Source organism: Dasypus novemcinctus, chromosome 3 (assembly GCF_030445035.2).
Source record: "Dasypus novemcinctus isolate mDasNov1 chromosome 3, mDasNov1.1.hap2, whole genome shotgun sequence".
NCBI classification, from domain to species: domain Eukaryota; kingdom Metazoa; phylum Chordata; class Mammalia; order Cingulata; family Dasypodidae; genus Dasypus; species Dasypus novemcinctus.
Window position 1 is genome coordinate 1,811,193 of NC_080675.1, and position 15,157 is coordinate 1,826,349.

The 15,157-nt window shown below is 44.9% G+C and overlaps 1 protein-coding gene across 2 annotated transcripts in view; it reads right to left on the reverse strand.

Moving 5' to 3' along the window:
- The window catches only part of TDRD9 (tudor domain containing 9), a 122,020-nt gene that overhangs the window by 70,553 nt on the left and 36,310 nt on the right, over positions 1–15,157 (reverse strand). For both annotated transcript variants that reach the window (XM_071213574.1, XM_071213572.1), the window contains exons 12-13: positions 14,760–14,864; positions 1,035–1,132 (exon numbers count right to left, since the gene is read on the reverse strand). In XM_071213574.1, the coding sequence (XP_071069675.1) occupies positions 1,035–1,132; positions 14,760–14,864 (203 nt within the window). The remainder of the gene's footprint in view (positions 1–1,034; positions 1,133–14,759; positions 14,865–15,157) is intronic.

Below are 15,157 nucleotides of genomic sequence, written 5' to 3' on the forward strand. Positions count from 1 at the left end.
GGGAAAGAGGAGAAAAAGAAGAGACGAGAAAAGAAGGAAAAAACCAATCTGACAATCATTAATCATAAAAGGACACAGGGAAACATGAGCATTTTGAGGACAAGTACATTATAGAGCCAGCAGACGCTAGAAAGCATTGCTCTCATTAGCATTTTTAAAATGTGTATTAAGTGTCCAATCGAGCACTACCACTATCATCAGAGACTAATATGGTCAAATATAGTCATTTTCTGGAATCAAACTTATACCACACTTGAATTATATTAGCTATCAAGATGGCAGAGAGGAGCACTGACTCCACAGAAGCTCTGAGCAACCAGCAAGGACGGGCAGAAACATCTTTCTCAAAGCTCCAGAAAGCTCACCATGTGACGCCAGCACTCACAGGCAAGTGCCGAGTCAGGAAGAGGCCACTTGCAAGCAGCGGGATCTCCTGGTGCCCTGGCCAGCACCGCCCTCAGGCTCCCTGCAGACCCCTGGCCCTGGCTCCGGAGGGAGCAGAGGAGCACCTCTGCACACACTGGGAACAGGCATGTCTGGGCCAGTCTTTCCGGGCGCCTGAGGGGCTCACATCCCAGAACCCACCCTGCGGTGCAGAAGGCAGCTCAACACGCCTCCTGCAGAACACGGGGCAAGACAGACGGGCCACGGTGCGGAGGGCAAGGAACTGCAGGCTGCAGGACAGAAAGGCCAGTGTCCAGGCCCCCGAGGAAACTGTCCAGGAGCAGGTGAAGGGGGGGGAGGGGGAGAAGGGGGGAGGAGGAGAGAGGGAGAGGGGCGGACGGGAGGAGGGAGGAGCGAGGGGAGGAGAAGGGAGGGAGGAAGGGGCAAAGGTGGCAAGGTTTAAAATTGGTGGATTTCAGTATCTGGGAGGGGGTGTGGTATGCTGGATTTGTGTGTATGGGTTTTGAATTGTTTTTGCAACTGTCTAATTTTGAAATTATTCCAAAATTTTTTTTTTTTTAATTTTATTACTTAGACTGTTTAGTAAATTTCTATTAAAAATTAACTTTGAAAATGAGAAAAGTGATTACCAACATCTCAGGAACAACACGGTCTGGAATGGAGTTGTTCCAGAAGTCCTTGTACACGAGTCTGTAACAATAGCCTTCTGACACTCGTCCGGCACGGCCTTCACGTGGAAAATGGTAAACACCATTTGTCACTAGTTACTCTACCACTAACGTAACAATATATGTATTTAAGAATAAAATCAAATATTAATTACAAAAAAGCCTCTGTTATCTTCTACCAGATCAGGTCAGTAAACCATTTCTTCAGAATACGTCAGCGTTACAGGTCATCTAACATGTACAGAATGAGGACTGACTTCTACTCCGTGATGTATATAAAAGCCAATGCTTTTTCTATAGAAACAACTTTGGCCTCAATATGCAATAGAAAACATTTAAAATACTATATATTTACTGCAAATGTTCAGTTCGTACCGGTAAAGCTGCAGAGGTTACCAAGCAAAAATAACGACCTTGGCACCAAGGAGCTGTCCACCCAAAGGCCGTGCAGCGAGACACAGGCGGCCGGCGCAGGTGGAGGCCATGGCACCTGCTAAGGTGTGCAGGGCTTCCACCCACCCCAGACGCTCTGCTGAGGGACTGCCAGGTGGCAGCTTCATGGGCAGTGACTTAGGACCAGCGAGCTCAGAAACGAGCCTAGTGCACTCAGGCCATGGCGTAAGCTGCTATTTTCTGGTGACTGTGTTGCTTATAACGACTATTTCATCCCAAAACAGTAAAACCTTCTAAAGGGGGTGGGGAGTCGGGGCGGGTCGCCTTAATAAATACTCAACTTAAAAAAAAAAAGGTGGTTTAGACGGTTGCAGGCAGTCCAGTGGACCCTTTCCTCCCCCTGTGACACAGCGGGGCGCAGGGGAAGTCTCCCCCACCCCCTCACTGGTCAGGAGACAAGCAGTCTGCAGCCCCGCCCCTTCCACCCTCCCCTCCCCACCAGGAGACAGAGCCCTGTGCGCCAGCACCACCGCCACCACCCCTCTGCCTGGTGGGGATGTATATAGGCTTGCCTGCACAGGAAACCCCAAGACAGCAAGGAAACACTCCTAGAACTAATGAGTGAATTTGGCAAAGTCACAGAACACAGGGTCAACGCACAAAAATCACATTTCCACTATAGTAGCAAAGAACATGTAGAAATATTAAAAAATGAAAAACTTAGGTGCAAATCTAACAAAACCACTGAGAATCTTCATGCTGAAAATTATAAAATGCTGATGAAAGAAATCAAAGAGCTAAATAAATGGAGACACGTGCCGTGTTCAGGGACGGGAAGCCTCGACACACGGACCACACACCACGGCAAGATCTTCATATAGACAAGCCTATTCTCAAATCTGTACAAAAGGCACAGGACTCAGAATAGCTCAAATGATTCTGAAAAAACAGAAGTGGGAGGAATCCCTCTGCTTGACGTTAGACGCGGGCTGGAGCCGCAGGAGAGGGGAAGACGCAGAGCTCCGAGCGCAGAGCAGGCCCGCAGCAGGCCGCCGGCCCCCAGGCAGCGATGAGCGGAGGAGCCCGCGCTGCGCAAGGTGGCGCCCAGAGGCAGAGGCACGAGCCGTGGCCTCGCACACCTCAGACAGGTCGGTCAAAGGCAGCACGAAGGTAAAAGTGAAGCATAAAACTATAAAACCTTCAGGAGAAAAACAGAACCTGGGGCTATGGCTAAGAGTTCTTAGCATGACATCAAAAGCACAATTTGTAAAAAGAAAAACTGACAAACTAGATCTCATCAAATTTAAAACTTTCTCTGTGAAACAGACCCTGTCATAGTGAATGAAAATACAATCAGATACACATCTGACAGAGATTTGTATCTAAAATATATGAAGAACTCTCAAAACTCAACAGTAAAAAAAAAATCCAACTTGAAAATAGGCAAAAGACTCAAACAAACATTTTACCAAATAAGATGGCAAATAAGCACATAGAAAGATATTCAATATCATTAACCATTAGGGGAATGCAAATTAAAATCACAGTGAGGAATCATCACATACCTGTTAGAATGGCTAAGGTGAAAAGCAGCAGCAACACTGAAAGCCGGTGAGGACGAGGAGAAAGTGGACCTCACTGGTGGCAGGAATGCAAATGCTGCCACTGTGGAAAGGGAGTCTGGCCGTTTCTTATGAAACTAAGCACTCGCCCAATGACCTGGCCATTGCACTCCTGGGCATTTACCCAGAACATGAAGACATATGGGCTCACAAAGACCTGTACATAAATATTCATAGCAGATTTGTTGGAAAACACCCAAACGTTTGACAGGTGAGTGGTTAAGTGGACTCTGGCACGTGCACACAGGGGACGGTGGCTCAGCAGCAGGGAAGGACAAACCAGGGACAGAGCACCTGGCCCGGGCGGAAGGGCCTCACACTGAGCGGAAGGTGGTCCCCTCCGGGGAGACTCCGCGGAGCCGCACAAGCGGCTGCAGGCAGGCATGCAGGGCAGCACAGTGGTTGCCAGAGCAGGGCAGGAGTGTGCGACGGCCGTCAAATGAGGAACCATGGAGTCCCTTTGCAGTGACAGGGCAGCACTGTATTGTGATTGTGGCAGTGGTTACACAACCCTCCACCTGGCATCAAGTGGCACAGAACCATACACACGTGTGTGCACAAGAACATGTAAAAAGTGGCAGCCTAATTAACTGTGCTGTGCCGGTGTCGAGCTGGTGGTTTTGGTATTGTTCTGTAGCTATATAAGATGCCATTACTGAAAACAGGTTCAAGAGACTCTACGAAGATGTGGAGGCGCCTTTGGGACTTGGAGTTGCCCTGGATGGTGCTTCAGGGGCAATCACCGGACATTGTAAATCCTCCCAGGGCTCACTGGATGGAATGGGGGAGAGTGTGGGCCATGATGTGGACCAATGACCATGAGGTGCAGAGATACTCAGAGATGTACTTACCAAATGCAATGGATGTGTCATGATGATGGGAGTGAGTGTTGCTGGGGGGGGGAGGGGTGCGGTGGGGGTGGTGGGGTCGAATGGGACCTCAAATTTTTTTAATGTAATATTTTTACAAAATCAATAAAATAAAATAAAATAAAATAAAAGAGAGACTCTACGAACTAATCCTTCCACTTCCTGCAGGGGACCATTTTAAGTAACATTTTTCTACTCATAGAAAATTTGAATTTGAACAAATTTGGAAAGGTATACAAAGAATAAGATTCCTCCCAAAGATAAACACTTTCAACATTTTTGTGTATTTGACTCATTTATTCTAAGCATGGTGTTTTGGGGATTTTTTGTGTTCTTGGGGTGAGGGAAGGAGATGACTCACAACCTCTGTTCACTTAACACTCTAACAATACATAACTCAACATAAGCTTTTGAAAATGGATGAGAAATTCCTGACAGCCTCATTTTTTTTAAGATTTATTTTATTTTATTTCTCTCCCTTTCCCCTCCCCCCCCCATTGTTTGCTCTCATGTCCATTCGCTGTGTGTTCTTCTGTGTCCACTTGCATTCTCAGTGGCACTGGGAATCTGTTGCGTCATCTTGCTGTGTCAGATCTCCATGTGTGCGGCATCACTCCTGGGTGGGCTGCACTTTCTTTGCGTGGGGTGCACTCCTTGCGCATGGGGCGCCCCTACGCGGGTGACACTTCTTGTGCGTGGCAGGACTGTGCATGGGCCAGCTGACCACATGGGTCAGGAGGCCCTGGATTTGAACCTTGGACCTCCTATATGGCAGGCGGAAGCTCTATCAGTTGAGCCACATCTGCTTCCCGACAGTCTCCTTTTAATGGACACTTAATCCTTCTCCAGCAATCAGCTCTGGAGAAGTCAAGCACAGTGGTTAAGGCGAGGACTGAGCTGGAGGTCCAGCACAACCTGGGGCAAGCATGGCACCACACAGGGATGAGCAGGGCACCGGCTCACAGGGCTTGAGGAGCAGCAGAAGAGTGCTGGCCTACGGCATCTGTCCCAGCCATGCTGCCTTGCTACTTTTTTTTTTTAAGATTTATTTATTTCTCCTCCCCCTCCCCTATTATCTGTTCTCTGTGTCCATTCGCTGTGCCTTCTCCTGTGTCTGCTTGTCTTCTTCTTAGGCAGCTCCAGGAACCGATCCTGGGACCTTCCAGAGTGGGAGAGAGGTGCTCAATCTCTTATGCCATCTCAGCTCCCTGGCCTGCTGCATCTCTTACTCTTTCTCTCTTCTATGTCTCCTCGTGTTGCGTCAACTTGCTGCACCAGCTTGCCACACAGACCAGCACTCCACGCATGCCAGCACTCCTGTGCAGGCCAGGTCACCGCACCCGCCAGCACTCTGCATAGGCCAGCATGCCTTCACCAGGAGGCCCCCGGAATCAAACTCAGGACCTCCCATACGGTAGACACAAGCCCAAGCACTTGAGCCACATCTACTTCCCCTCCATTTCTTTTAATGGGGCAGATTCAGTACCCACTAATCAAGAGGCGATTCAGTCATTGGGATGGACCTTCACCCACCTATCTCCCGCAAGGTTCGCCAAAAAAACACAAGCCATTTCTCTGCCTCCACCAAGACCCCTGTCCCAGGTGAAGGTAGCAGCCTCTCTGCACTGCATCTTGAATTTACCTCCACTATGGCCAAAGCATCTCACCTGCTGGGCTGAAAACGACCCTGAACCACCAGCCCTCCCCAATAACTCAACTCGTGAGTGTGGCAGCAGACTCTGCACCCTCTGTGGAACCAGTTCAGGAAAAATGACCTTAGAGAGGTCAAAGCTGTCTAGAGATGTCAAAGGAAGGATTATAAAAAAGTAATGCAGGGAAAGTGATGACATCAACAAGGTGACATAAGACATCTGCTGAAAAAAATCTCCCCAGAGAGTCAGCAAATAAAGGATAAATCCCACCTGCTTAGAACTCTGGAGGACAGCAGAGACCAGGGAAGGACTCTTCAAATGCTGGATCAAAGAAAGAGGACGCCGTCAGGCAGGAAACTTCCACCGAGGACCTTCCAGTCCTCTTCCCTCCCTATCCCTCGGCATTGCACAGCTTTGGGGGCTGCTCAGAGGCATGAGCCACGGTCCCTCCCACTTCCCACAGGAGACACAGACTGTAGAGGAACTCACAGTGGTGAGCTAAAACCCCACGCACATCCAGGCACAGGGACCCAAGACCAGAGAGACCCAGGCAGAACACGAGCTCCCAAGGAGTGTGGCAAACCAAAAACAGAGAGGCCATGGCAGAGAAGCCAGCAACTGGTGTGCTCACTCAATTCAGTTCCTGCTGGTTAGATTATCTAAATCCAAAATGAAATTTTCTGGTGTGACCCAACTTCCTGGATTGACTGCTTTTGGATCCCCAGGGCAGGATAACCTAATGGGGAAGAAAACAGAGGCAGAAAAGGATCAGAGAGGAAGAAAAACAGGGTAGAGGTGTTAAACCGAACTGCTGTTAAGACAGGAAGGTCCCAGGACTGGAAAGTGTAAGGAAAATAGGGCACTGACTGAGGGAGTTTAAATAAATCATAGGAGCTGGGGATAAAATTATGCACAAAAACAAACTGAATAGACCAAGATTCCCAGAGAAGGAACAGAGAAAGGAAGCTTTGTCCTAGAGGTGAAACAATTACAGAAAATGTACAATCTTAAAAATTGTAACACATCTTGAGGGCAAGGATCAGATGAAGAAGAGCTGAGAAAATCTGGTAAATTAAACATGTGCTATTCTAAAAGTCTAGATTAAGTTGGACCAAGTGTCAAAGAAGAGCCTTCACACAAAGGTACTCAACAATAAAACCCAAAACTCTGAGGGAGTTAACCCTCAGAGTTAACACACCAAGATAATCAGATACCTAGACAGCAGCAAAAAATTATAAACCATACTAAGAAACAAGATATGGCTCAGTAAGGGAACAAATTAAAACTTCAAGGAAGACACAGAATTTGGAACTAATCAAAGACGTTCAGACCCATCTTCTAAACCAATTTAAGATGATGGAATATATTCATAAAGAGATAAAGGATCTTAAGACACTGTTTTTGTGTATCTATGTACCTTTAAAAAAAAAGAGAGAATAAAAGATAAAACAAAACCAAAAGAAAAAGAAAAAAAGAAAACAAAGTGTGAGAAGCAGATGTGGCTCTAGCAATTGAGCTTCCACCTACCCCAGGGAGGTCCCAGGTTTGGTTCCCAATATCTCCTGGAGAAAACAAGCAAAACAGCAAGCTGGTGTGACAGGCAGGCACAGTAAGCTGATGCAACAAGGTGACACAAAGAGGAAAGACAATGAGAGACACAACAAACCAGGGAGCTGAGGTGGCTCAAGCTTGAGTGCCTCTCCCAACATCAGTTCCCGGTGCTCCCAAAAGAGAAGACGAGCAGACACAGAGAGCACACAGCAAATGGACAGAGAGCAAGAACAAACAACAAAATGGGGGGAGGGGGGGCAATAAATAAAATAAATCTTTTAAAAAAATGTATGAGCATAAAGAATTCAAAAGTATAAAAAGAAACTTAGAAATTATGGGGATGAAAGGCACAATTGTAGAGGTATAAAGATATACCAGAGGAATGTAACAGTTGATTTGAACAGGTAGAAGAAAGTATCAGTGAACTAGAAGACAGGACAATCAAAATCGGTCCAAATACGGTCAGTAGAATAGACAGAGAAAAGAAGAAAAGAAGTTCAGCAATGTCTTAGGGATTTGTATGACAGCATGAAGCACACAAACATACACATCATGGGTGCCCCAGAAGGAAAAAGAAGGGAAAAGGGGCAGAAGGAATATTTAAGAAAATAATGGCAGAAAATTTCCCAACTCTTATGAAAGATATACACATTCAAGAAGTACAACGTGCTCCAAACAGAATAAATCCTAACTGATCTACATCAAGACACATACTAATCAGAATATCAACTGCCAAAGGTAACAAAATTCTAAGAGCAGCAAGACAAAAGTGAGTTTTATTGAGGTTCCCTTGTATGTGACCTAAGTGCTGATTTCTCCAGAAACCATGGAGGCAAGAAGGGAGAAGTATGATATATATTTAAAGTACTAAAAGAAAAACACTGCCTACCCAAAATTCTTTATCCAGTAAAACTGTCCTTCATAAATGAGGGAGAGTTCAAAATATTCAAAGATAAACAGACCTGCACTATAGTGATTGCTAAGGGAGTTCTGCAGGTTGAAGGGAAAAGACAGGAGAGAAAGAATAGTGGGACGAAGTAACTAAAAGAGTAAAAGCAAAACCCAGTACTACTGTATCTTCAACATACAACTCTACTCTTTAATTCCTATAAGAGTCAGAATACAACTGAACAAGAAAAAGCTGTATTTCCCGATAATGGACACAGAAAAAATAAAGCAGTTCGGGGGGGGGGAACATAAAAGGGGGAAGCAGGGAACAGATATGGCTTAAGCAGTTGAGTGCCTGCCTCCCACATGACAGGTCCTGGGTTAGGTTCCCACTGTTTTCTGAAAAATCAAAAACAAACAAGCAAAACAAACAATAAAACCAACTCAAGGAAGCTAATGTGGCTCAGGGGCTGAGCACCAGCTTCCTATATGAGAGGTCCCAGGTTCAATCCCCAGCATCTGGTACATTAAAAAAGGGGGAGCAGAGGGATACGGGAGCAGTGAACATGGAAGCTATTGAAGGTAAGCTGTTCTCTCTTCAAGCAGGTTACAGATGTAGGCTGTATAATATAAACCCCCTTATAAGAGCCAACAGGTATCTGGTACTCTGCGTCAGCACCTCTTTGGCTGACTAATGTATCAAGTTTCCAACTGATGAATGGATAAACAAAATGTGGTAGATATATATATGATGGACTATTATTCAGCCTTAAAGAGAAATGAAGCCCCGATACATGCAACAACATGGAGGAACTTGAGGCTATTGTGCTGAGTGAAATAAGCCAGACACAAAAGGACAAACATTGTATGGTCTCACTGATAGGAATTAATTATAACAAGCAAATTCACAGAGTTAAAATCTAGAATATAGGTTACCAGGGGATAGACTGGGGTTAGAGAATGGGGAGTTGATGCTAAATTTGTATAGTGTTTCTATTTAGGTTGATTTTAAAGGTTTATAAATGGATGGTGGTGATGACAGTACTGAATTACATAGGTCAACGTGGTTAAAAGGGAAACTTTAGGACCTAAAGTTCAGGTTGTGTATGTTACTAGAATAAAAATTTTAAAATAAAACACAGGACTGCATAACACAGTGAACCCTATTATAAACGATGGCCTACAGTTAATAGTACAAGTGTAAGAATGTTCTTTCATGAATTGTAACAAATATACAACACCAATACAAGGTGTTAACAACAGGGTGGTACATGGGAAAAAATACATTTAATATAAACTGTGGATGACAGTTAATAGTACGCTTTTAATAATCTTCTATCAACTGTAACAAAAGTAACTACTATTTTAAAACTAGCTAGTTTAATTACAAAAAAAGTACTATTATCAATTGTAACAAATGTTCCATAACAATGCAAGGGGTTGGTGGTAGGGTGATATATGGGAATTTTCTATTTTATGCATGATTGTTCTGTACACCCACAACTTCTCTAACAAAAAAAAAAAACAACAGTTGTTAAAATAAAATTAATGAAGGGGTACACTGGGCTCCCATAGCTGTTCACCAAAAATAATAAGAAAAACTGCTGTTAAAAAAAGACAGTTCTAGGAACAACAAGCAAGATGGCAGCAGAGTAAGGAGCTCCTAGAGTCAGCTCCTGCTCCAGGGCAGTCAGTAAACACCCAGAGCTCTCTGGAGCTAGCTGAAGCACCTGTTTTGGGGCTCCAGGAAACCAGAAGAGCATCCTGCAAAATCCTTGAAAGAATGGAAGGAGGAGACTGCACATCTGCAGAGAAGACTCATTAGTAGAGGCTCCACACCACAGAAGCCGGTGCCCATCCTCCACTGGAGGCACAAGCCTCCTCAGGAGCTGTTCCACGGCTGAAACCGAAAGCTCCACTTTCCACAAACCAGGGAGGAAGAGACAGTTGGGCACCAACTTCACCTACTAATGAGTAAATTCAGCAGCTAAAGTATAATCCTGAAAACAGTTAAGGATTGAACCTGTCCAAGTCAGAGAAAGGGTGGAAGCCGCCGTCTTAACTCTGCGCCTGGCATGAGGGGAAAGGGAAGGAATGAAAATCACAGTGCTGGTGGGGACCGGCTTCTTTCCATCCAGATAGATGGCAGCTCTAGCCTTGGCCCCACTGTCACCTCCAGCAGAGAGGAAGCTGTGTGGACCTGCGCCAGCCTTTCTGGGAAATTACCAGCCAAGCCACAGAGGCCAATGATTATCCTACTCTGGCAGCACAAGACGCCCCAGGAGGCATTCTGTGGCTGGAATTGGAGGCTCCATTTCCCAAAAACAGAGGAGGAGACAGTTGGCTCTGATTTCGGCTACTGACTGGTAGACTTGGCTGGCTAAGATATAACCCTGGGAACAGCTGGGGTGTGAATCTGTCCAGGTCGGGAAGAGGCCAGTGGTCACCATTTTGACTTCACCCCCAGCATGACGGTAAACCGAGCTGACCGAAAATCACAATGATGGTAGGAACCGGTTTCTTTCACCCAGATTGGCCTGCAGCCCTAGCTTAGGCTTCTGCCCCACCTCTTGCAGGGAGGAGGCTGGTGGGCCCTGCACCAGCCTATCCAGGTAGCTGCAGGTACCTCTGGCTGGCACAGACTGAATAATTGGAAGTCTCCTGGGGCAACTGTGGTCACCGTGGACCCACACTGCATAGACTGCTGCCCACACCTGCAGCTCCATCCTCACCCCAGGCAGGGGAGAAAGGAGTGTGAAGCTTCATCAGTCTCCCTAAGCACAACCTGGATTCTTCCACACAGCTGTGAATCTGTCCTACGCCTGGCAAAGGAGAAAGTTGGGAGAAAACTTCATCGTCCCTGGGGCAATAAGAGTAGCTTGAGCCTCCACAGCTTACAGCACCAACTACATCCTTGGTTCCTACTGAACATCCAGCAAGGGAGAAAGGGCAGGAAGCCCAAAACTAAAGAGAAAAACTGCACAAAATAAATACTCTAGTAAGCCAGATGCCAAGACACCAACAAAAAATTACAATCCACACCAAGAAACAGGAAGCTATGGCCCAGTTAAAAATAAGCCTCCAGATGACATAAAGGAGTTGAGACAACTAATTATAGATGTTCAAACAAATCTCCTTAATAAATTCAATTAGATGGCTAAAAAGATTAAGAATATTAAGAAGACACTGGATGCACACAAAGAAGAATCTAAAAGCATACACAGAAAAATAGCAGATCTTATGGGAATAAAACATGCAATAAATGATATTTAAAAAAACACTGGAATCATATAATAGCAGATTTCAGGAGGTAGAAGAAAGGACTGGTGAGCTTGAAAAAAATGGCCTCTGAAAGTGAATATACAAAAGAATAGATGAAGAATGGAAAAACTTGAACAAAGTCTCAGGGAACTAAATGATAGCAAAAGGCATGGAAATGTATGTGTCATGGGTGTCCCAGAAGGAGAAGAGAAGGGAAAAGGGGCAGAAGGAAGACTTGAAGAATAATGGTAGAAAATTTCCCAACCCTTTTGAAGGACATAGATATCCATGTCCAAGAAGCACAACGTACTCCCATCAAAAAAATGCCAATAGATTAACTCTGAGACACATACTAATGAGAATGTTAAAGACAAAGAGAGAATTCTGAGAACAGCAAAAAAAAAAAAAAAAAAGCAATGCATAACATATAAGGGATACCCAATAAGATTAAGTGCTGATTTCTTACCAGAAACCACGGCGGCAAAAAGACAGTGGTCTGATATATTTAAGATACAAGAGAAAAACTTCCAGCCAAGAATCTTATATCCAGCAAGATTGTCTTTCAAAACTGAGAGCCAGATTAGAATATTCACTGATAAGCAGAAACTGAGAGAATATCTAAGCAAGAGACCAGATTATCAGGAAATACTAAAGGGTGTGCTAGAGCCTGAAAAGAAAAGACAGGAGAGAGAGGCCTGGAAGAGAGTCTAGAAATGAAGATTATACCAAAAAAAGTAGCTAAAAGTGTCAAAAGAGTGCTGAAAATAAAATATGACAGATAAAACTCCAATAGTCAGGAATAAACTTAACCAATGAGTAAAGCACTTATATTCAGAAAACTGCAACTCAGTGTTAAAAGAAATTTTAAAAAGCCCTAAATAACTGGAAGAACATTCCATGCTCATGGATTGGAAAACTATACAGATTCATATACAAATTCAATGCAATCCTGATAAAAATTCCACCAGCTTTAAAAAGAAAATTGAAAACATGATCATCAAACTTATTTGGAAAGGTAAGGGGTCCTGAAAAACCAGAAACATAGTAAAAAGGAAAAGTGAACCCTCATCTCCAGACTTTAAATTATATTACCTAGCTATAGTGGTAAAAACAGCATGGTACTGGCATAAAGACAGACACACATAGACCAATGGAACCACATTATGGTTCAGAAACAGACCCTCCCAGGTATGCTCAAGTGATTTTTGACTAGCCTGTGAAACCCACACAGCTCGGGCAGAACAGTCCATTCAACAAATGGTGCTGAAAGAATAGTATTTTTTTAAAGATTTATTTCTCTCCCCTTCCGGCCCCCCCCCACTGTCTGCTCTCTCTGTCCATTTGCTGTGTGTTCTTCTGTGTCCACTTCCATTCTTGTCAGTGGCACTGGGAATCTGTGTCTCCTTTTGTTGCATCATCTTATTGTGTCAGCTCTCCATGTGTGCAGTGCCACTCCTGGGCAGGCTGGGCTTTTTCACACTGGGCAGCTCTCCTTATGGGGCGCACTCCTTGCGCATGGGGCTCCCCTATGCGGGGAATGCCCCTGCATGGCACGGCGCTCCTTGCGCACATCAGCGCTGCATGTGGGCCAGCTCACCACATGAGTCAGGAAACCCTGGGTTTGAACCCGGGGCTGCCCATATGGTAGGCAGACGCCCTATCAGTTGAGCCAAATCTGCCTTCCTAGCCAAATTGGCTTCCCATGGTGCTGAAAGAATTGGATATCCATATCAGGAAGAAGGAAAGAGGATCCCTATCTTACACCTTATCCAAAAATTAACACAAAATGGATGAAAAACCTGAAAATAAAAGCAAGAACCATAAAACTTCTAGAAGAAATTGTAGGAAAATAACTTCAAGACCTGGGGGTAGGTGGTGGATTCTTAAAGGAAATAAGAGGAGGACTGAGATGGACTACTGATGTTTAATGTATGTAGCAGTTTTAATTAGCTTTACTAATGTATAGAGTGGGTGGTAACACATAGTAACAGCTAGTTTATAAATGGGGATGTGACTGAAAATAGTAGTCTAGGGATGTAAATGCCAATTGACAGAATGCTAGAGAATAACCTAGGAACTGAACAGTAAACTAAGAGGTGGATGAGAATTGTCGTTGATGATACAGATGCAAGAATGTCCTTTGTGAACTACAGCAAATGTACATCACTATTGAAGGGTGTTGGGAATGTGGAGAAGCATGGGGAAAATACAGCTACAGTGCCTATGGACTGTGGGTAGCAGTAATATTCTGGCATCTATGCCAAAGATGTACTGTGTTGATAAAGGGGCAGTATGGAAAATGTGAGCCAAATGCACACTGTGGACATGGTAGCAATCAGATGATATTATCTTATCTGCAGCAAATGCTCCACCACGGTGTCATGTGTTGATAGAGGGATGATGTTCAGGAATTCTGCACATGTACATGATTGTTTTAAAAGTTTACAACTTCTGTCATAAAATATATATTTAAAAAACAATAATAGGGTGGGTTGGGGGAAGAACACACCAAATGTAAGATAGGAGTAAAATTAGTAGTAAGACTTTGACAATACTCTTTCATAATTTGTAACAAATGTCTCACAACAATGCAAGGTGTTGGTGGAGGATTGACATATGCAACCCCTGTACGATGTTATGCATATTTGCTTTGTAAGTTCACAACTATTACTGTATACTTCCTGTTTATGTATGTTTATGTATGAGTGATATATTTCAATAAATTAATTTTTTAAAAAAAGATGGCACAAAGGCCATCACCTAATGCAGTGGGGCAGAGAGACATGGACTAAAATGGAGCGATGACAATACATCAGGTGATGTTGCTTAAAACTTAAAACTGGGGAAACAGATGTGGCTCAACCAACTGGGCTCCCAACTACCATAAACAAGGTTCAATGTCCAGGGCCTCCTGGTGAGGACAGGCTGGCCCACGTGGCAAACTGGCCCACGCAGAGTGCCAGCCCATGCAGGAATGCAGCCCTGTGCAGGAGAGCCGCCCTTCATGGGAATGCCACCTCAAGTGGGAAAACCGCCCTGCAGAGAAGTGCTGGCCGACGTGGAGAGCTGGCGCAGCAAGATGATGTAACAAGAGACAGAGAGGGGAGAAAATAAGAACACGTAGCAGAACAGGGGAGCTGAAGTGGCACAAAAGAGTAATCACCTGTCTCCCGCTCCTGAAGGTTCCAGGATTGGTTCCCGGAGCTGCCTAATGAGAAGACAAGCAGACACAGAAGAACACACAGCAAATGGACACAGAGAGCAGACAACAGGGGGAATGGGGAGGGGGGAGAAATAAATAAAAACAAACCCTTAAAAAAAAAACAACTTAAAACTGGTTTCTTTAAGGCAAGTATATGAGTAAGAGCAAAACCCCCCACACACACAATAAATACATAGCTAAGCATAACACCACAGATTCATTACTGAGTTTGAACACAAAAGTCTTACCTTTTCTCTGATTACAACTGGTTTTAGAGGCCCAACTCAGTCGCAGACTCTGATAATTAGTATCTTCATCGCAAACCAGAGTTCTAGTCAAACAAAAATCTATAACTGTCATTTAAAAAAAGAAATGTAAACAGAATGCTAACGAGAGAGAATGAAGTCAGTCACAGTGCAGAGGGGTACACTGATGGGCACAGCCCGCAGCAGCGGAGGACACACGGACACTCTGGGTCGTGCTGGGCCGAGAGGCTCTCGTGTGCAGAAGAGTGTGCCATGGGGTGTGTCCTCTGGGCCGCCCCAAGGGTCTGGTGACGGCGGCACCAGAGAGCGCAGGGTGGAAGGGGAAGGAAAGGCTCAGCAGCAGGCTCGGCGGCCAGGCCCACACGTCCCCAGGTGTGTGC